This window comes from Lytechinus pictus, chromosome 2 (assembly GCF_037042905.1).
Source record: "Lytechinus pictus isolate F3 Inbred chromosome 2, Lp3.0, whole genome shotgun sequence".
NCBI lineage: Eukaryota > Metazoa > Echinodermata > Echinoidea > Temnopleuroida > Toxopneustidae > Lytechinus > Lytechinus pictus.
The window spans coordinates 39,054,168-39,078,607 of NC_087246.1; the positions used below are offsets into that span (position 1 = coordinate 39,054,168).

At 34.8% G+C, this 24,440-nt stretch overlaps 1 protein-coding gene across 2 annotated transcripts; it reads right to left on the reverse strand.

Annotated features, from left to right (window-relative positions):
- Window positions 1–3,553: 3,553 nt before the first annotated feature.
- LOC129254245 (protein C19orf12 homolog) lies at window positions 3,554–24,359 on the reverse strand. Of its 2 annotated transcripts, none has more exons than XM_054892699.2 (4): window positions 23,684–24,155; window positions 15,669–15,803; window positions 12,719–12,812; window positions 3,554–9,489 (listed from the first exon to the last, which is right to left on the reverse strand). In XM_054892699.2, the coding sequence occupies exons 2-4, from the start codon at window positions 15,732–15,734 to the stop codon at window positions 9,203–9,205; spliced, it is 447 nt and encodes a 148-aa protein (XP_054748674.1). In that variant the 5' UTR covers window positions 15,735–15,803; window positions 23,684–24,155; the 3' UTR covers window positions 3,554–9,202. The 2 variants fall into 2 exon arrangements, with proteins under 2 accessions (XP_054748674.1, XP_054748675.2); XM_054892700.2 differs by lacking the exon at window positions 3,554–9,489 and adding an exon at window positions 9,496–10,372 and having other exon boundaries at window positions 23,684–24,359.
- Window positions 24,360–24,440: the final 81 nt, after the last annotated feature.

Sequence of the window (24,440 nt, forward strand, 5' to 3'; positions counted from 1 at the left end):
TAGCATGAATTTAAACCTCTATTACTCAGTCAAAATACACGAAAAAGTCATCAAATTTCGCAAGAGAGTTAATAATTGTATCGTTAGAATGGAGAATCTATTTATAGTGCTATTTGTCTGCAACTTTAAATCTAACAGCACAGTCAATTCTTAAAAATGGCGTAAAAGATAACAAAAACCGAATCTCAAAAATGTGAAATTTCAATGACACTGACTACAAAAGTGCAATAAATGCTGCACTTTATTCAAAATCCATGTCATTTTCACAAAAATTTGCAAAGTTGTAGAGGAAGCTATCCCTAAGAAGTACAAACATTAAAAAATAGGGGTTCATGTGCTTGTTTTCAAACTATCAGCATTTTTATTAGAGCAAATGTGTTTTTTAAACACCAAAAATGCGCCAAATGCTTTGTATCTATGTGAAGAAAAAATCAAAACCACTCTACCATTTATTCAAACTCGGGGGTCATATTCGTGATTCTTGGCAGTACTGCAGAGTAAAGTATTTTGAAATTGTAGAGATATTTTTTTAAATGGTCCATGGAATAATTCCAGTTTTTAGCTTCATAAAATAACGCATCGGATCTGCAGTTAGAGTGCAGATGATGAGAAAAATCAGCTCCTACCCACAGCTAATTAATCGCCTGTTCATCCATTGTGACGTCAGCGCGCAGAGTGTAAAATATGCGCAGATCATAATGCGCACAAACATAACTGTGGAACGTCCGTAAAAGCAATTATAAAATAGCTGTATTATTTCAAGCATCGCGATTGGTCAATACGCGTCACATGACATCCAACTTTTTTTGTGCACTGCACGGTAGTGCAAAAGGTGTGCAACGAAAATTGACATTGCACGCTCGAGCAAACCAGTGCGGTAGAAGTCCAACAAAACTGTACTGTGACTTTTTAAAAATTGTTCCTGTGTTGCTATTTTATAAAACAAATAATGCACTTGCTCTGTCGTGCGTAAAAGTAAATGCAGAGAAAGCTCGGTTTCTTCAGATGGAGCACACTGGGCACTCGCCGCAAGCGGCTCGTGCACAGTGCGACTCCTATCTAAAGAAACCTCGCGTGCTCTGCATTTCCACTAACGCACTCGGCTGCATGCATTATTTGTATATCAACATCAACAGTCGGGCTGAATGCATTATGAACTTTTAGGGATATTTAGCCATATATGCCATCCATTAATTCTTCCCGGCGTTCGTTCTTTATTTTCAGTCCTCGGCAGCCCCGCCGGCCGGTCGCATTCTTAGTCTTCATTTTCCAACTTAGCTTTTGGCTCATTCCATATTCTACCTTCATTTCCCGTTTCTGTCTGTCGTTTTTTTTAAATCTTTTAATTTATTTCTCTTTCTCAATAATATATTCTTTTTCATATCCTTTTCCCCGTTTTACTTACGTTTTCCTTTTTTTTTTAGCTTTCTTTTCACTTTTACCCTTTCTTTTCTTTCCCCTCTTTCCCGTTTTTTCTTATTTTCCCGGTGAAATCCGCGAGGGGGGCAGCCTGCCCCCCCCCCCCCCTGTTACGCCATGCACTTACAAGTTTTCAACAAATTTACCCGATATAAACACGATGGCAGCCACCACCTCGTTATAAAATATTCGTGGCTTAATTGATCGACCCCACAAGATTTACGTTGCGAAAAGATGGGGACGGGGATTCTCCAAAAGCTCAGTCTAAGAAAAGGGCTAGAAAAGTAAACAAATGGAAAGGAAGAGGGCAAAATATGATTTATTTTGAATTTTATGTCAAAATCTATCTTGAAATTAGATTTTTATAAAGATTAAAAACTGCTCGGTCACGGCTTTCTAGAAATGTCATACCTATACAAGGCCATGTCTGCATGGCACTCTAACAATATTGTTGGCTCACGACGCCACTGCTTTCCGGCCATTCTCATAGAATAATTTATTTTTTCTCTCTCCCTGAATCCTCAGTCATTGCTGTCTCTCTTAACTACATGAAATTAAAGAATCTTATGCCTTGGTTATAAGAGTCATGTATGCAAAGGCGTCAACCCTGAAAAGTATGTGTGTGTGGGGGAGGGGCGGGGCGAGCCAAGGGTGCCCCCCCATAGAAGGGAGCTATTGCATTCCTTGCAATTTGTAGCATATCTATTGAATCAATTGAATTTATTACCAAATATCACTGTCAGGTACAATTACAAGGAATAATACATCACATATAAACTAAACATTTGGTAATTGGAGCCAACATAATAGCAAGATGCTAATCGAGGTTAGCCCCAAATAATGTCATTATCATAGTTTAAACAATAAATTTAACTAAATCTCAATATTGTACATCAAATTCAATACTGATTCTACTTAAACTGTTGCAGAAAATTTCGATCACTTTCAGTGAACATATTTACACTATTTACAAGAAAAAAATATCTTAATTATTCACAAAAACTTTATATAGAAATATATATCTACAGGGTCTTTTATCTAAAAAGTGAGGACCCATTATAGTGAAGTAAGTTGAGCTCGCGAAGTTAGAGAGGTTTGCGAGAGAGGGGTAGAGCGGAAAGGATCTTTTTCCAATTCTTACTTGAGATAACGTATTTTGGTGGTCTTTAGTCAACTCAAATTACTTTTTCTTGCAAGGAGCGGGGTTCCGTGACATTTGCTCCGGCGAGAATTGCTCTGATTGAATATCTGCACGTTGAGCTAAACATAGATACTAACCTCCAAAACTAAAGAAACCCTCATTCTTATATTTACATTATTCAAAACTACTCTAACCCTATGTCCTCTGAAATATTAAGACCAGGGCAAAATTCATGTAACCAGGAGCAGAGCAAATGGGAGGATACTTCAGTTTTCAGAACTGAAGTGGCTTCCCTGTGCCTACCAATATTATTATTATTAAAAACAATTATTTTCATTTTGTAACAATCTTAACCTTTTATCACATTGACATCACCTATGTTGCCAATTTGAAATCACCAAAGTAATAGTGATTACAACTTTTCGAAATTCATGAGTTGGCCATCTTTGTTTAAATTTTCTTCAAACTTTCACATAAATGTACAAGTACAGTGTATATGCTTCCCCATTTGTTTCCCCTTTTCCACTTAATGCAACTTTTCATTTGGCTTGGATTCCTCTCTTGTTTCTTGTATAAAGGATCCCTCATATGCAATATCTCATTAATCAAACCAAAATTTTCTCTGCAGAAAAGGACTTTGATCATTTTATTTCTTTTGCATGCTAAATTACTACCTTATACATGTTTTTCATCATTACTGGACAATAACAAATAATCCTACATACTTACATCAAAATAAAGATGAAGTTTCCCCAGATCAAGATAGAAGTTGATTTTTGTTGATATGTGAGGATGCAATAATTTATATTCCATCAAACATCTAGCCTATATGTGTTAGAGTTGTCATACAAAAATACATTGTAGGGCTTTAAGGAATGTTTGATAATCATTCGCATTCCTACACATCAAATGGAATTTCTTCTACTTGGGGTAAATTTCAATAAATTGATATTGAAAGACAAACACTAAATGAAGAAAAGTGAAATATCAAACTTAGAAAATGTGGAATTTCTTTAATGGACAAGTACAATATTGGGCTAAAAATGGGTTTACACACATCGATACATAATAAGGTAAAAATGTTCACTTTGTCTGTTTCCACTCGATACATTTTAGAGTTTAAAAGAAAAATTTCAAGAAATGCCATGAATGTTATTGTTATGGTCATTGTCAGCCCAAAGCACATACATGTACATTTATGTAATCCTAATACAGAATAGGTAAACTAAAACTAGAAAGTAAATAAAATGTTTATATCATCCCTATCACCAAAATACTATAACATATTTCATCAGGGTCCCGTAACACAAAGGTTAGCAATTGATTATACGCTTGATTTTCAAGATAGATTGTACATTGTAGTACATGGAATCAATAGTAGAAAAATGTTCAACGATCATTGCTAAGCTTTGTGTTACGGGCCCCAGATAATAACATAATAATAATTGATTGTACATTGTAGTAAATGGAATCAATCGTTGAAAATCATTGCTAAGCTTTGAGTTACGAGCCCCAGATAATAACATCAAGCATAAACAAAATTGCATTATGACTGTATGTAACACTCTGGGCCTCCTGCACAAAAAATAAAATTATGAGAGTCAATGTAACTTATAAAAAAGGCACACAACTAGGTGTGGAATTAGAGGCTTGAATTTAAATTCTTATTGTTGGATTGATCACAAAGTTTGATGCAACAGACCCCAGGTCAAAGATATTGTAATTCCATTTCATAGGACTCAATAGTTCAAGTTATGGTTAAAGGGAAGTTCAAACTGGCAAAACATAACCTTTACAGACCAAGTAAACCGTACAAAACATTTTATTAGGATGAATGGAGAAAATTAAACAAGGATATCACTGAATTATATCAAAATTTTGGTGAAAAATTTGAGAGTTATGGCATTTTTCAGTAGCACAAATAGTGATATTCACATCATATGTGTTTGCAAATTAGGGAGCTGTTTTTGTTAGAGTGGATTTGGTCTTTCATATGTGTGTCTGACTTTATATTTAAATCTTTGGTCACACAAGTTCAAATATGACAAAAATATTCCAAATATTAATCATTGAATATGTTCACGAAACAGTGACGAGTATAAAATAAGTACAATTGTGCTCAAAGGTTAGTGAATCCCACCACAAAAAGCACTCCTTCATGCCGGGTGTTGAAAGTATACAACTCTACAGTACTCAGCGAGCCCAGAAAAACAACTTCATTGAATGTAATATATTTCATCATCTGACTTCACAATTATATTTAAAAAACATGGCAGAACTTGGAACACTTTAAATATGTTCATTTTCTGGTGGGGTTCATTAACTTTTAAACACCACTGTTTATAATATAAGGGAATTCTTGTTTGTGTTCTTAGCACATGAATAATATTTTGTCTATCTTCAAACATTTCTTTATATAATTAGGCACTCTGGCAGTAATTTTACAAAGTACACAATACACATGTACTACAAGTAAACAACTTAGTAAGTTCATTCATATTTATCAAGTGACTTAGAAATAATGATGCAATAATACTTATCATACAAATTGAATAGAAATAGCCTTGCCCTTTTAAAACTCCAAATACACTATTCTTGATTTTGAGAAATATCACAGTCAACATAATAATAATAATAATAATAATATAGGGTATTTATATTGCGCACCTTGTTAGGTGCTCAAGGCGCTCCTATATTACCCGGCTAAGCTAGGCGTTCATAGCGCACACAGCTTTTTAAGGAATTACTTCCTACCGGTACCCATTTACCTCACCTGGGTTGAGTGCAGCACATTGTGGATCAGTTTCTTGCCGAAGGAAATTACGGCATGGCTGGGATTCGAACCCACGACCCTCTGTTTCAAAGTCCGAAGACTAATCCACTGGGCCACAACGCTCCACAATCATACAACATACAATCAAACCTACTCAGGGATGTCTCACAAAGGAAGATATTCTGTAAAATGTGAATTCAAGTTTTCACTAAGACCCCTACTTGATCAAAGTGTATCTTATAAGAGCCCTGGTATATTTGATTTACACAAGGTTAAACTCACTTTCACACCATTCCTCGGTATTAAAAGGATTTTCCAACCAGGGTAATTTATGATTTATGAATATAAATGTAGTCACAGTATTCAAGTTTTGCACAGGACTCTCAATGTCACATGTAAGAAAATGTCATTTCAAATGAACATTGTAGACACTGGGAAGTAAATGAACAGAAAATGGCTTTGGGAGATTGGATAACATAAAACTTTCCAACTACTTGTTGCAATACAGGATAAAATGGCCTCCAAGAGAGGATTCACACAAGTTCTTTGCTAATCCTGGCCATAAATCACAGCTTCCTCTTTCTCACATTCTACAATTATACAATTGTGGATGTGATTATCCAGTCAGCTATACTGAATTATACTTATTGATTTTCACTCCACAAAGACATGTACATTCATCTAAACTGCATAACAAAACTTGATTATCTAACTTGTGATATCCAATTACTTGTGAATTATGATAAAATTATCTTAATGCTAAATCATCCTAACAAGTTACTGTTTTATTTTTTTTCAATAGAACAGCACACACTGCCATTAAGATATTAAAAAGATGAAAGAGGAAGAAAAAAGGTTCTATGATACACTGTAAATAATACCTTTAAATGAGAAAATAAAGTGTCCTTTGCATATAAATATAAACCTTTTCATATTTTGTATGCTTTCCTATCTAAATCTTTTTTTGCAAATAATATTCTTACATCTGTCCCCTTGAAGATGCTGATGGCATACAAGATAATTACGGTAATCAACTCACGGCATACATGTAAATATTATAATGGCAAGGCAATGAAATCCAATTTAACATAAACAAAAAAAATTAGCATTTAAAACTATTAATGAAGAAACAAACAAAAACAATTTTATAAAAATGTTTTAAGTACGAAAAAGAATACCACTGTGACAGCAAAATACATCAAAATTATTCTTAAATATTTCTAAGATTAAACAGTCTGTCCAGATATGTTAAGAGTAAGATTACAGGGTGGCAATGTTACATTTATCATTTTCTATTACACTGTTGTAGTATGGTAAAGATTTAATATTCTATGGTTTCATGCCTTTCTGTCATTTGTTTAAATGTTTACAAGTACCTCATACTTTACAAACTATCAGGGATAGGACAGATTCTCAATCATTTTCAGAAAATGTATTTTATTAATATCACTTATAATGACAAATACAAGTAACAGGAATCAAGAAAGAAATATGAAGCTAATTGTGAAAATGACTAATACTGAGCAATAATCAATATGGTTCAAACATAGCCGAGTTCACAGCACCAAAATTATATAAATAGCGTTTAAGATGTATGAGCACTTGGGCTATTTCAAACACATTGATTTGTATATATTCATCCAAAAATGTTAACCCTGCTAAGTTTAAGGTGCCACTATACCAAGCTTGAAATACACATCAAAATATCTCAAGATAATGTTGATTATTTAAAGAGTTTGGTACCTTATTCTTTGTCCTAATCCCTGACCACTTTTTTTGTCTGTTGCCTTGCAATCTTGAACAGAATATGTGACTTTTGGTCCTGAAACTCAGGCAGGATGTTCAGTAATTCTTGATTACCATTATATCCGCGTTTCATGAACTAGGTCCATATATCTAAGTTATGTCATTTCAAAAACTTCACCTTGAGTTAAGACTTCAATGTTGACGCCGCCGCCATCAGAAAAGCGGCGCCTATAGTCTTGCTCTGCTATGCAGGCGAGACAAAAAGGAATATGTTTGTAACTACATAGAAAAGCCTAGACATGATTACTACACTTTTATATGAGTGATGTGTATTTACAGGAAAGAAGTTGCTCAGCCATGTATGATAATGAAATAAAACGTAATAATGGTATTATACAAAGGCGAATGAAAAGTTTTGAGCCTTTGTGAAGACCAAATTTGGTCCACAAAATCTGTCACATTTCTTAATCCTACCTACCAAATTTCTTGGTCATAGCTTTATTCAGTCTTATTTTACAGGTTCCTATATCAAATGTCTCATGAAAAATTGATTGGGATGCTTTCACTGTTTTGACTGCTCTTAGGCCTCTGGTAGTGATGAATCCAAGTCTCATCCATAGACACAACAGTCCGAATTAACAAAGGTGGTTTTTTTAAACCATCGGGTGAACCCATGGCTTATGCTGATTTCCTGTATAAATTACGCTTATTTACTGCGTGTATTAAAAAATGTCCAATGCTGATGTGCGCTCTTGTCAGTGCGCAAATTTGACGCCTGTTGCCATGGTTAAGTACGCTATTTTATTCATGAGTCCACTCTTCAAACAGTGGACTCATGAATAAAATAGTGTACTTAACCATGGCAAAAGGCGTCAATTTGGCGCACTGTGACGAGAGCGCGCATCAGCATTGGACATTTTTGGATATATGCGGTAAATAAGCGTAATTTATACAGGAAATCTGCATAAACCATGGGTTCAATCAATGGTTCTAAAAACCACCTTTGTGAATTCGGGCCAATACGTTCCAAGAAACTGGATGGGTTAGCCCCAAAGAGTCCTTTCATGACATTCTGGCATCTCACGTGCATGCTTCTGTTCAAGAGTCAAAAGATGTACCAATCTTGCAGTACATTTGACATTATCTCTGATTACATTTACATGATCTGCTCTCTCCTCTGAGATGTCCAACCTTTTGGCAAACTGATAAGTTGAGATGCAACATTCCTCTGTGACCATGTCAAGAAAGAGATCATTCTTTTCTGGAGTTGTGTCTGTTGACAGCATCCCTGACCTTGGTTCATCTTCAACACTGTCTTTGCCACATTTGAACTCATTTACCCATCATTTCACTATGGCATACAAAGGGGCATATTCACCTAATGTGTCCCTTTTGTCCTTATGTATCTCAGCTGGTGCAATGCCTTTCAGCTGCTGATACCTGATGTACGCTTGATACTCAACTTTGTCCATTTTTCATGAGACACCTGATGCAGAAATTTTAGGAACTTGTAAAACAAGACTAAATATTGCTTTGACCAAGAAATTAAAAAGGAGGGTTAAGAAATGTGACGTTATTATGGATTAAATTCGGTCTACCTATTATAATCCTTTCTTTGTTAGGCTCAAACTTTTCAGCTGCCCCTCATGACTTCAATTTTATGAAACTTGCATTTACTGCACATTACAGTGATGAACAATAATTATACCACTTCATAAGTTTGGTGAACATTCTACCGTGGAACAGTTATGAAACAAGAAAACTGGCATTTTGGTATTTTGATAACACCATTTTGGCAAGATATCTACACTAGCCACTCTCCAACAGGTGTTTGGTGGTGGCAGGAAGAAGTTCCTTAAATGATGAGATAAGTAAATTTGGGTAATAATTGAATGCCTTGACTACCTGTCTAGTGGATAACTGTACATACTATATTGTCATTTGATATTGATATCTTAAACAATCAAAAAGCTCAGTAAATAATGCAAAAGCAATTTGTTGTAAGCCTTTTCCTATCATTTACACATTCAAAGAAGCCCCTACCATGCCATACCTGAACAAGGTAACACTTCATTTCTTAGCACAAGGAAACAATACAATAATTTTGTAGCTCAGTAGGAATATTAATCAGCCTTTCCTCTCTGTTTATACTCCTCTATGAGTTGTCGCTTTAATGTGTCTGTGATAAAAGATTTAAGCTTCAATCTCATCCTCTCCCTCAGCTCACCATCTTCATTTAACCTTCTGGTCATCTTCATGAAATCATCTTCAGGGTAATCTTCAAGGATATCCTTGAACTGTCCATTTAGCTCTTCATGCTGCTTCTCATCCAGACCTCTCAAAACATCTGCAACTACCTCATGCTTACCCTTATACCGCCATCTTGCATATGCACCACCAAGGGCACCCCCTACAGATGGAAAAAGAGCACCAGTTTTACTTCAATTTTGAATTCATATCTAATGAGGTACAATTTTATACAGGTCTAAAGAGTTAGGCCCAAAAAGAACCTTTAATAATAAAGTGCATTATTAAAGTGACTAAAATCCTAGACACTCTTTTGGGACAATATATCTGATTCCCTTTTATGTTCATCCACATGACAGCAGTGTTCTGTGAAAACTTAGCCAAATGCCACATATGTGTACACACAGTACATGACAAGAATGAGATGTTTCCTCACTTTCGCTAATGGTGACCTGCTTATCCTATGTGTTAGGTTGAGTTGGATTTACAAATTCAGGAGAAACAATATTATGGTAAAGTCAGCAGTTTTTTTAACAGATGTATTACAGTGTTAAGAAATGAACATCACTGAAGCAGCAGATTCAGAATAGATAAAGACAATGAACTCAAAGACAGTCTCCTCCACAAGCAAAAGTCAGTATCAAGTTTGAGAATAACTGCAGGAAACAACTAACGATGGTTATATCTGGTGGCATGAAATCTTTACATCAAAACCATCCTGAAAGAAGTATTGCCAATGAGAATGTGAGAAGACTTTCTGACAGATGAGCACTTTTTGTTTCAACATCAATCCACAACCTGCATCCTCATCTGCTCATTAAAGAATCCTCTGAGACTGTCCATCACCAGCCCCCTCATAGAGGCACTCTCCGTCACAAGCCTGCTCAGTTTATCAAAATCCTGGGCTTCCATGCCCTCAAAAGAGGCACGGAAATGATTGTAAAGTGAATCACGCTGATACTGGTTGAAAGTGAGAAGGATCTCGGGGACTGATTTGAACTTTCCCTTTGTCATCCATGCTCCAAATGCACCACCAACAGCACCACCTGCGAGCAATGGACAGACAGGGTTAGTAGTAATGAAAACACAAATGGTATTATATCATGCATGAATGACAGGTTTAGTCATTGGGATATTACACAGAACACAAAAAGAATAACAAATCAAAGTCAAATGTATGACAAGCAAATGAACAGAAGGAAGAGCGATTACAGGAGGAACAGTGTTAAAATGTAATCATAGTAAAAATAATAAAGTAAAGAATGAAACTGAAAGTCCAATATTTCAAAACGGGAGATAAAGGGTAGGGGAAAGATGGGTCTGCAAATAATAAAAAGGGCACAGAAACAGACGTTTATAGCACTTGACATCTAGCAAATAATACGAATGTATCCACTGAAAAACAAACTGCAAACTAAATTCAAAGAAAAAGAAGGGAAATAAATGGTTATTAAACACACTGACACTGTTTCATTCTGACACACTTGTTCATGCAGTAAGATCTAATGACTTCACATCTCTCCTATTAGGTTTCGAATGACATAAATCAATTTATAAACAGTTTTAGAAGAAAAAGAAAAGCACTATGCATAAAATATTTCAAAAGTTACATTATTAACGTCTGATTATCATTTCCATTCTACAAATACACGTGTACATGTATTTAGCTTTTTTTAAATACAGTTGCTGTCTTGCTGGTAACCATTTAGTTCATCAGTGGCAATGTTATATTAGTTGTATCTTGATATGTCTGTTCATCTAATTATATCTTAGTGTATCCATGGCAAAACACCATTTATAAACTATTATAGGCCTACAAAAGATGACTACCTTCACCAGTCACCATGCTCTTCAGTCTTCACACAAACAATATCTTCACTGGACAAATTTAGTTATAGCAAAATTAGGAAGAGCAAATTTCCAAGAATGTCAAACAATATCTTCACTGGACAAATTTAATTATAGCAAAATTTGAAAGAGCAAATTTCCAAGAATTTTGAAATTACAAATATTTGAACGACATTCCTTAACCCAAATAGTCCTGGGAGGTGTTTCACAAAGATTTCAGTATGACTTAAGTCGCACTTAATTGCCGACGCGTAAATGATATGCTACGCGAGATCTTATTGATAGATACCTAGTAGTGCGCATCCTCATGACATGATCTGACCAATGCGGTCAAACCTTTCTTACCGTACGCAACTCGGTATTTAAGTGCGACTTAAGTCATACTTAAATATTTGTGAATATAAAAAATAAATTTTTATTCTTGTCACCCTTGAGATCTCGGCAAGGGACCACACAATTGCGACAAAATTTGTACGATGGTAGAGAATGACATAATCTATGCAATTGCATAGGTAAATTTCACTTAATTCATGGATAAATTATGCTAATTTATTCATGAAATCAATTTCTCATGCATTTTATGGTTTTATAATAATAATAATAATAATATAGAGTATTTCCAAAGCGTCAAGTCCACATTGATTATGTGCTCAAGGCGCTGTGAAAAGGATATAAGAGAAAAATTACATGGAGCAGGAAGGGAAAAGGATAAAAGCACAGTCATGACAATAAAAGGAAACTACTGGACGGCAAATTTAAACAAATTTTATCACAAAATTTGTCACTGACATTACTTCAGCCATACATAACATCAAATTTAATAACTGTTGTCAATATAAATAAAAATAAACGCTTGTTCATGAATTTTAGCTGAAAACATATTTGTATTGACTTTGGACATTAAATCACATGTTTGAGTGATTTTGAGTCAGACATGAACTTACAATGTACAACATGCAACTTACATAATGTTGCATGATTTCATATCCACATACCTGGGCATCACAAATTTGGTCTAAAAAAAGTTGCGTGATACTTGAAAGTAAAAAGTCAGTGAGGTAAAAAAATTGTGTCATGCAAAATTAAATGTGAAGCGGGGCCATTAAGTACTAGGATTAAAATCATAAATTTGAGAATTTACTTTATTTCAGCACTTTTTAATAAGCATCTTTCTTATCCTAAAGGATATTTTATATTCTGCCTAAGACCTAAGTGATTCATCCTTTTGGGCTTCTCTGGTATCTGAGATGTAAACTTTTGTAGCCCTTTTAAATATCAATAAATTAACATGATTGAAATTTGCATTAAAATATGGTACAATAGAAACATTAAAAAAAAAACGTTTGCTCATAGAATATTTATGAAGACATGTATAGCACCTTTTCACCATAATAATGCAAATCATTAAAATATTATTAAATTGTTATTCCTTGTCCCCTTTTGTTAAAAATTTTTCAGTGTATGTCTGATTTTTCTTTATCTGTTCAAATCATATTATATTCAGCCTGGAGTACCCCTTTAAAGAAAATATTGTTTCAACCTACCAACTGCTAGTCCCATAGGTCCTCCACACATTCCACCTATAACAGCACCAGCACCTGCCATAGCTCCTCCCTTCAATGTCTCTTTCACTGTCACCTAGTAGTACAAACAATAACTGGACATCAATTATTTCAAGAATTATTCCAGATCAATTATTTGATAAAAGAATCATTTGAATACCAGCTCCTGAAATAATAAAAAAATAAGTGCCAAATGGCTATCGAAAATATGTAATTGCTGAGTAATGAGCAAAATAAGCACGCAATTCCATCAAACGTTGGGTATTTTTCAAAGCAACTTTAATACACTGTCCCACATATGCTTTTCTGTGTTCATCAGAATTATCGGTTTGGTGATAAGATTTCATGATTTCACAAAGATAAATTTACATTCATGTACCAGATCTAGATATATGATTATATGGTGAAAATTACCTTGATCTTACAGACTTTCTCATGAAATAATTGCTTGCTGCAACAACATTTTTATCTTTCTTAACCCCATACTATCTGCTTAGCCGGTTTGAGGATTTTTTTGCAAAACTTATGAATATTGATGACTTAACCAAATATTTTCCCTAGTATATTTGATTACCACTGTTTAACTGCGTTAATGTTCATAGACTGACGAAAATATGGCTGATGAAAAGTAATAGATTTGTGAGTTATAATTTTCATATATTTCAGTATTTATCAACTAATTTTTTGTTATTGATTTCTAATAATGACCTTTGCCTCGTTAGATACCAGAAAGTCATGAACTATTGCGCCACATATTCATATGGAAGGAGCTTTTAATTCTTTCAAAAAGTTCTTCCAAAAAGCAATGGCAAAAATCAGTGCTGGCAAAAATAGTCATTTTGGTTGCCAGCCAAACTAAACGAAGAAGAAAAAGCTACTATTCATGACTTCCTACAACCTTTTCTGTGATTGGTTAAAAATAAATACCAGTTCTGTTAACGATCTCAAAATGAGTTTGAAGAGAATCCAATGAAATGACCACCCAAGTATTTGTATGTATGAATAAAAAATATGCACCAAATGGCTCTGAAAACAAAGGGCGTAATTGCTGAAAAATGAGCAAAATAAGAATAGAAATCCATAAAATGTTGGGTATTTTTCCAAACAATATTGTTACACTGTCCCATTCCCACATATGCCTTTTTGTGTTAGTGATCATCAGAATTATGGGTTTTCAGCTAAGATTTCATGACTTCACAATGATGAGTTGATTTCAATGTACCGGATCTGGATCTATGATAATATGGTGGTAATTAACCTTGATTTTAAAAGCTTTCTCATAAAATAATTGTTTGCTGCAATTACTTTCCTTTACCATTAATGCTAAGCCCACTTTTCTGTGGCCTGGTTTGGTTTCACACTGCAGCTCTTAGCACCGCAATAAGCCGGCTAACCCTGCTTTTTAGCAGGGCCAGATAGTACCGTACTATTTACCATACTAACCCCCTTTCATAAAACATAGTGTGAAACCAAATTGGGCTAAGCTTAACCCCGGGAAATTGGTGGGGCTAAGACCCCAAAACCCACCCCCTTTAGCCCCACCTATTTCCCGGGGTTAAGGGAACTTTGTGCGGTGTGAAAAGCATATTAAAGACCCAGACCGGACCCAAGTGTTAAAGGGATACTCCGAGCTGAAAATGTTTATATCTAAATAAACAGAGTAAAATTCACAGAGCAAAATGCTGAAAGTTTCATCAAAATCGGATAACAAATAGCAATATTATTGAATTTTTATATTTAGCAATATTTTGTGAAAATAGTTACATGCACGTCATCATGAATATTCATTAGGTGGGCTGATGATGTCACATCCCCACTTTCCTTTTTCTTATGTTATTACATGAAATCATAATTGTTTAATTTTTTCATACATTTGTGAATAATGTGTCTCCTTTATAATGAAATAAGTTGCAGCAATGAATATCTAATGGACTAAATCAGTTGTCAATTAAATTGTTCAAGTTCTTGGTAGATAAAAATGTGAATGAACCTAATTTCATATAACAAAATACAAAAGAACAAGTGGGGATATGACATCATCAATTTGCTCATTGAATATTCAAGATGACATGCCTAGAACTGTTTCATCGGAATAATGCAAATCTTTAAAATGGCATAACTTTGTTATTCCTCGTCCGATTTTGATCAAATTTTCAGTGTTTTATTTGTCTGATTTTTCTCTATCTGTTTAAATCATATTATTTTCAGCCCAAAGCATCCCTTTTAAGTTAAATTGACAAATCATAAACAAATCGAAAGCTTATAAACTACTTAACCCAGCAAAGCAAGCTTTATGCATTTTCACCACTTACCAGTTAAGTATTCTGCTGAATAGCTCCAATTATAGGGCTTCGAAAAAAGGCTTTCCCCTGCATTTGATGGGGCTCAAGACCATGTACTGTAGTCATGTTCATGTTGTGCTTTTCAGATTACGCATTTCATTTCCATCACATTGTATATCTTTTGAACTTTTTTGAACTGTTATTACCATCATTCTATTATTCTATTCTTTTCTTAATGACTTAAAATTTAATAGATGTAAACGTTTTGTTTCTTTAAAATAGTAACAAAATATGTCTTTGTATTTGATGTTTTAATTTGTATTGTTTTAATTTTTTTTTTCTGTCACATCCTTGCCGAAGAATGGCTACCAACTGAGTGCAGGCTTTTTATAAAAATATTATTTCTTAAATAAATCTATTAAAACCTCATGTCAACTCAAATTCGCCAAAAAAAGAACAAAAAGGAAAGGGATGGGTGGGAGTGGGAAGAGGAAAATAAAGCCGTGAAGGGAAAAGATATGAGGGAAAAGTAGAAAAATGGACGGAGAAATAGAGTCTAGAAACCCACCCAAAAAAGAGAGAGAGAGGAAAATGCTAAGTACTAGTGTTTTTATTAAAATAAACCTATTTTCTTGGCTTTTATGAATTACCTTCATATTTTCTTCCTCGGCTAAAATTGCCAAAAGTCTGACAAGTTCTTCTGCTGAAATCGGCATTGTGTTTTCCAAGAGGATAAAATGCTTGCAATCTGATCAGTCTAAATGAATCCTTGTAACCTCAAGATCCTAAATGAAGACATTGAAATAGTGGAAAGGGATGACATACTGTATAAGAATGTGTGACAACATTGAAATTCACAAGAAGGGAAAGTTCAGCCAAACATCAAGTTGCGGTTTTAGTTAAAGACCCTGACCGGTGTAAAAACAATCATATATCAAAATAAAGGTAATGATTCATACAATACGAATATACCAAAAATATTACATATATCTCCTTCCAATAGTTAAAAATATTAAATAAAAATCAAAGAAACTGCTCCTCCAAAGTACGCTTCGATTGAGCACCCCCACGTCGCCTGGAAATGATGACGTCACGTTGTGTCAGGAGGGTTGTGATTCCATAGGTTTGTGTACAAAAGCATTGAGTATTTTCTTCCATTTCCATGTTATGAATCCATTTTTTTTTTTTTTCAGATGAAAATGGCACTCAAAATTATTCACTGTTCAAATTGTTGTAAAACCTACAACTATTCACTACCTTTTTTGTGATTTCTTTGTTTGGCTCTTATTGGGCCTAAATTGCTATGTCAGGAAAAGTTGTTATACATAATCTAAATGCAGATAGAATTGAAATCTGCGCCAAATAAGCAGGAAATAAAATATGGCAAAAACTAGTTCAAAACTGCAGATTTCATAAATTCAAGCTTGTGGGTAAAAATATATGTGATATCCCTCTGTGATAGAAGTGAAGAGAATAAAATGCGTTATCTGGAAAGCAAAAAAATCAACCAGTTTCTGTGTACAAACCTATGGAATCACAACGCTTCTTACACAACGTGACGTCACGGTCTCGAGGCAGGTGAAAAGCACAATAAAGCCTATTTTCTAAGTGGGGTTCGAAACCCGATAATTGGAATATTCTTAAGCAAAATACTCAGCTGGGAAGCGGTGAAAATGCATAAAGCATACCTTGGTGTATTTAGTAGCTTATAAGCTTTCGATTGGTATATAATTTATCAATTTCATTTTCGGGTCCGGTCTGGATCTTTAAAAAGAAAAAAGAAAATGAGAGAAACCTACTGCAAATAAATATTTGTGAAAATCTGTCAAAGTTGAATATTGATTTTCAAAATCATAATTTCATTATGTCACTGGTAAGCAGATCCCCCGTGTCAGCTAAACCAAAAGCTTCATTGCCTGAACAGTCTCTGTTTTATCGGTTGTTTCGCTGGACTAGACCTAAAACCTAGTCCTAGACCCTCCTTCAGAAAGTAAAGAAAGTTCTTTTAAAAGTTTGAAATAAAACTCTTCCAAAGAAACAGATTTCAGCTGTCTACATCACTTCATATTTTCATACCATTAACAAGTCAATTTCTATTCTGGGCCATTCCATAAAATGATGAACCTGTTTGTGTATCCGACCCCCATTTTCTCAAGTCTTATTTCACATCATAAACTGACCAACTCATGGTCCTTTGAGGCTATGCATTACAGACTGTCAAAAGAACAAGAAATCAGAGACAGAAAATTTTATTAAGCCAGGGGTAGTATTCTGAAAACGATGTCTCTATAGTATTATCTCATTGACAATGAGACAGGACGCTAAAATCATTGCAAATCGGTATTCTGAAAATCTTCTTAATGCGTTCTTATCTCTGTAAGGACTGCCCCTTTCTTATCTTCAACACGCCCATATTTTAGATATTACCAATCAAAATGCCCTTTATATTGGCAGTTTAACCAATAGAAGTGTCAAGAGATTATCATGGGCACTGCGCGTGTAACACTAGTTTCTTGCGCATTGCGTGAAATAGGCACTTTTAATACGCAATGACCGATTTTTTTTGACACATGCAAAAAAATAAAGAAAGTAAAGGTGAATACATTTGATTGAGTGTTATGTGCCACGATCGAATGACATGTTGACATTGATTTTTGTTCCCGACAACAGCACTAAACTAAAGAGAGTAAAAAAAGAACGAACGAAATAAAGAATGAACGAAAGAAAAAAAATTTAAAAAAGTTAATAAGAGGGCATAAAAGTGTCAGAAAGCAGGAATTAAAACAAGTGGAACGCCTCTGGCAGTCTCGCCTGCATTACGCAATGCGATATAGCAGCAGTGCTTCTTTTGAAAATAGCTAATGAATATTATTCACAGAAGAAAACACTAATATAATAAAATATTATGCCCATTGACCCAAAATGACCTTTGACCATGATCATGTGACCTAAGACATGTGCAAAACAATTATTCATACTTGATTATCCTTATGTCGATGTTTCATGAGCTAGATCCATAAACTACCTTAGTTATAAAGGCCAATTCAACACACACTCCCAACACGGCCAGAGGTCATTGGCCTTTAAATGACCTTTGATCTTGGCCATGTTCCTGAAATGCATACAGGGTATTCAGGGATGCACTGCTGCTCTTATGTCCAAGTTTCATGAACTAGATCCATTGACTTTTATGGCAATTCTACAAATAACCCCAGCATTATCAAAGTTTGTTGAACCTAAATTACCTTTGACCTTGGTCATGTGGCCTGAAACTCGCACAGGATGGTCAAGGATACTTGATTGCTCCTATGTCCACGTTTCATGAACTAGATCCATAAACATTAAAAGTTATGATGACAATTCTACAAATACCCCCCAGCATTACCAAAGTTTGTTGACCCTAAATTACCTTTGACCTTGGTCATATGACCTAAAACTCGCACAGGATGGTCAAGGATACTTGATTGCTCTTATGTCCACGTTTCATGAACTAGATCCATAAAATTTCAAAGTTATGATGACAATTCCTCAAATAACCCCAACATGGCCAGTTTGTTGACCCTAAATGACCTTTGACCTTGGTCCTGTGACCTGAAACTCGCACATGATATGCAGGGATACATGGTTGCTCTTATGTCCAAGTTTCATGAACTAGCTCCATAAACATAAAAAGTTATGACAATTCTACAAATACCCCCAGCATTACCAAAGTTTGTTGACCCTAAATTACCTTTGACGTTGGTCATGTGACCTGAAACTCGCACAGGATGGTCAAGGATACTTGATTGCTCTTATGTCCACGTTTCATGAACTAGATCCATAAAATTTCAAAGTTATGATGACAATTCCTCTAATAACCCCAACATGGCCAAAGTTCGTTGACCCTAAGTGACCTTTCACCCTGGTCATGTGACCTGAAACTCGCACATGATATTCAGGGATAAATGGTTGCTCTTATGTCCAAGTTTCATGAACTAGATCCATAAACTTTTAAAGTTATGACAATGTCTCAAATAACCCTAACATGGCCAAAGTTCGTTGACCGTAAGTGACCTTTGACCTTAATCATGTGATGAATAAATGAATGAAAGAACGAACCAACGGAAAGAGAAAGAAAGAACAAAAAATAAAAAGGAAAAAAATGAATAAAAGAAAACAAAGAAAAAGAAGGAAGAAATAAAAAAAAGATTCAAAAATTAAGGGAAGAAAGAAAAAAGGGAAAAAGAAAATGAAGAAATAAAAAAAGGAAAAATAAAAATAAAGAAATAAAAGATTAAAGAATTTTATTCATTTTCCACATATTGAGTAAAAAAACATACAATATCACTACAGTCAAATACATACATACATGTAGATAATTACAAAACAAGTATAGTTACAATATATTACATAAAAAAGACATGGAAAATCAAAATGTGGAGGGGATTGACAAAGGTCATACTGATCTATCAAGGTCAATCCCCAATGGGGAAAAAAATGGAATACATGAATTACATATGAAAAAAAAAGATACTTGACCAGAGTTGACCTCAAAAACCCAGACAAAGCAAAAGACAGTAAAACACAAATAAAGGGGAGGGAGATGCAAATACAAAACTACCTTAAGGAGTAAGAAGGGGAAATTTCATATTTACGTTTGAATGTGGGGAAATGTTTGAGTTCATTCGATAAAAAATTCCAAAGAAGTGTTTCTTAAAAATGTGTATTTGAAATTTGGAATAAAGAGATCATTAGCTTGTCTGGTTAGACGACCGGTAAGTGATTTATTCTGTACAAAACATTTATTAAGAAAGTTTGGCAAGAGATTATTGTAATAAGAATACAGCAGTTTGTTGAATATTAATTTGATCTATTTTATATTTATTGAAAAATGGTGCTGTATGTGTACGAGGGGTTAGAGTTTGTGATAATTCTTATTTATTGCACGTTTTTGAAGCATTCTTAATCTACTCAGATGGCAATCACAACAATTTCCCTAAATAATATTACAATAGTTAAAATGAGGTAAAATCATTGTATAATACAGATTAAGAAGGATATTCAAAGGTAATGGTCTGTTCATGACACCTAGTGTTTTTGCTACTTTACAAGACATGCTATTAATATGTTCTTTCCAAGAGTGAATGAAAGAAAGATAACGAAAAAGAAAGAAATAAAAAGATTACAAAAGATAAAAGAAAGAAAGAAAAAGGAAAAAAGAAAGACAAGTGGAATACCTCTGGCAGTCTCACCTGCATTACGCGATTCAATATAGCAGCAGTGCTGACTTTGAAAATGACTATGAAATAATTATTCACAAAAAACACCATTCCTATATGCTAAAACTACATTCATTGACCCTAAATGATGACCTACGACTTGTGCAAGATGAGCAATGATACTGGATTACTCCTATGTCCACATTTCATTAACTCGACCTTATATCCATAAACTTTCAAAGTTATGATGGCAATTCAACAATTACCTAAAACATGGCCAAAGTTCATCGACCTTAAATGACCTTTGAACTTGGTCACTCCCACAGGATGTTCAGTGATACTTGATTACTCTTATGTCCAAGTTTGGTGAACTAGATCTATAAACTTTTAAAGTTGCGATGGTAATTCAACAAAAACACCTAACATGCCCAAAGTTCATTGACCCTAAATGACCTTTGACCATGGTCATGTGACCTGAAAATCCGGCGGGATGTTTAGTAATACTTCATTACCCTTAATGTCCAAGTTTCATGAAATAGCTCCATAAACATTAAAAGTTATGATGGAAATTTAACAAAAACCCCTAACATGCCCACAGTTCATTGACCCTAAATGACCTTTGACATTGGTCATGTGACCTAAAAATAAGGCAGGATGTTCAGTAATACTTCATTACCCTTATGTGTAAGTTTCATGAACTAGGTCCATATACTAGGCAACGGTCAATATCATAAAAAGTTTAAGGTCAAAATATGCGGAAAAGTGTGGAAAAAAAATATACTATTACTACCCAATAAATCTTAGAATCAGAAAAACCTTTACACCCTATAGGAATATAACATGTATATTTCAACTCTTTAGAGTGATACCTTTCCAATGATATATTATATATATATATATATATATATAACTTGTTAGGGATAACTCTTACAAAATACTTTTGGGCAATCATCTTTTAAGACAAAATTTCACATCACAGTTTTTTGGTAAATATGTAACAATGCCTGATTTACCCCAAAAATATGATGTACCGGTAGTCTTGCCTTTAGTTGCATGAATATACTTGCAAACACTAAACAGTATATTTACTATGATTATTATGAACAAAAAATGATTTCATTTGACTCAAATCGTGGGATTTGTCATCTCTTGGCTCAAAGACCAGTGGATCAAAGGTTGACAACTGAAGTCAGGTTTAACATAAATATAGGAAAAATATGAATGCACAATGAAAACTTCTCATAACTGCTTTAGCTTAAACTTAGTGTGAACAAAAACAACTAACATCATATAAATAAATACATTTATCTTACACCTGGCAAAAATATTTCGATGATGTTATTTTATAATGTTTTAAATATAACCTCTTGCTCAACATTCTGCAGGACATGGTCTCTTGGTACTGGGTTGAATGTCAATGCCAATACAAAACATATTCTATGGGTACAATTGCCTCTGTTTTAGTGTTAGGTCAGTGTCATTTTCAAGTAGTTTTTTGATAATTTGGAAAAATATTCTCTGAACACCTTTGTGCCAGCCAACTTGTGTCATCTACTGATTCATAGACACAGATTGATGTAACATTAAGAAAAAAGAGTAAATGACATCAGATGAGGGCTTTATTGCTACAAACAAGTTTGAAACAATCAAAATTGCATAAAAGGTGAACTGGCTACCTGTTATGTTACCAGAATAATCTGAAGATTTGGACACATCAAAGTCATCACTGTGAGTCTACACTGTCAGAATTGAAACCATGAGGTCATAATTAACAATAGATTGATTTCTCTCTGAAGTAGTTGTGCTTTTCCTTTTGAAACTTTTGCAGCTTCTAATTTTTTTTGAAGGTGCAACCTTTATCTTTCCTCATTTACTTCACATCAGACAGCCACAATTCCTTTCAATTGTGATAATTTCATGATTTACATCAATTAATTATGCTACTAGGTCTAGATCTAATTAAAAATTAGCTTAATTAGGTATCCTGTAAACTTAAAAATTCATATTTGACACACTTAATATGATTAAGCCAGTGTCAGTGAGCCCCTAAACTATTACATAGATCTACAGTACTGGAATTAATGTCACATTTAGTTTCTTAATGAATAAAAATTTATGCTCAAATCATCTACCACCATGCAAAAATGGCCAATTGATGTTACATAATTGCTAATTACTGGTAAATGAAGTAATCTCAGGTATTTCTTTTTCTTTAAAGTAATTGGTATAGATCGAAGGAGGCAGCGTAGCTCAGTCGGTTAGAGCGAATGTTTTGGATAAGATCATACTAGATCTCAACGTGAGGGGTTAAGGGTTCGAGTCCTGCTCATACCGAAACGCGTCTTACAAAAAATCTGATGCTATACAGCATTGTGTGTAAACGTGCCTCACCACTGTATTCAGTGCAGGTGTGAATGCAGTTGGAAAACACTGTCCATCGGAAACGACGCAAATGTTGGTCCCGTGTATAGGAGAGTCACAACCTATGCACGTTAAAACCAATACACTATTCGTCAAAGAGTAGGGTGTTCACCCGGTGTATTGCACTTGCCGGTCCCAGCAAAATTCAGGTCAAGTCAATCTTGACGCTCATAGTCATATGCCATATTATGATTGTGGGTATTAATAACAGAAAGACGAGACAAGACAGACCTAGATGTAAAGATTCCCTCAAAATGTGATACCAAATACTGAAATATAACGTTAGACTCTACCCATGTAACACATGTATTAAAAGCCCGGATTTAAAGTTTAATTCTGTAGCTCCACTGCTCGTCGTGCAAATGTAACTTTATGAATTATGTGTGGGCCCAACATATGCCCATGACCAAATAAATACCCTTCACGGAAAGACTTCCTTATGTCCCCTCCACTAATTTTTAAAAATACTTCTCCAAAACCCTCTTCTTTCGTTCTCTTTTTCTTCTTACTTACGGTTGGAACTTGGATTTGAACCTCTCGCGCTCGCTGCAGAACGATGAATCTCCAGTCTGTTGCCTTACTCGCTGAGCAAGCAGGAATTGTTGAAAACGGTGGGTTTCATAACGATTATCAACCGATATTACGACTAGTCTACTCTCGAAGAGTATTGGGTATTTATTTTTCTGACTAAATAAACCGATGCCATTGGGAATTACAAACACTCGAAATTTTGACGGAATAAAGCCATATTTTGTTATGTATCTAACTTTTCCTTCTTAAATCTATTAACGTATAGATCTATAATATATTGTGTTAAATAATTCTTGATAAACCTCCATATTTTTTTTTCAATTTTAGTGGAGGGGACATATGGAAGTCTTGCCCCCTTCATCTTCACCCCTCCTCACTCATACCTAACTTAGTCTGTTAGTCATAACAATTAACATGCATCCAAGTTTAACTTCATCTTCTGGACCCGGGCTTCTGTTAAACTAAGCTGCATGGCTGCAGAGGCCAGAGCCTTTGAAAACAGATACGGTACGCACCTGCACCTTGGCCTGCCTGGTGAGCGTGTCATGTGTAGTCGACAATGCCAATGGTGGCAACTTCTCTCAGTCTCAGTTCTCTGAACTTGAATCAATTCAATTGTGCCAATTTTCAACTATGATGAGGGCAATAAAAAAGGCAAAAATTAACGGGTTTTAAAAGTTGTCACGTTAGGTTTGCAGATCCAGTGCGTCACGCCGCCGTCAAAAACTCAAATGGTGCTGGATTGTGAAGACCTAAGTTACCTAACTCATCTACATCTACGACGACACCAGCCACGTAAGCTCCGATCGATCCCGGCCGAAATCCCAAGTCCGAGCGCGAGCTAGATAAAGTGTTGTCAGCCGCAAATATAATATCGGGCCCGTTCGTTCCGCGACGCGACGCCTATGTCGTCCTAGCTAGCTCAGCTAGCCTAGCCTAGCTTGCGCTCGGTATATACGGTACGCTGACATCGCTAGTTTTGTTGACGTGGAGTACCTTCAAGCTTCGATATATCCGCGTTTAGTTGATATTAGTTCCGGGTTATCACACACACACACACAAAACAATGTCATATCAAAAACATAAACAAAACAGAGCAAACTCTGGCGTTAGATATCAAAACGCAAGTAAATTCCCCCAATCCAAAGGATGTATTTCATAAATTTCGCAATATAAGAAAGAAAGATGGTTTTATACATGTAGATCGTAAGAAATGTTATAATAACTTAGATCTGACAAATACGGCGAGTTGGCCCGAACATCATCGATCTG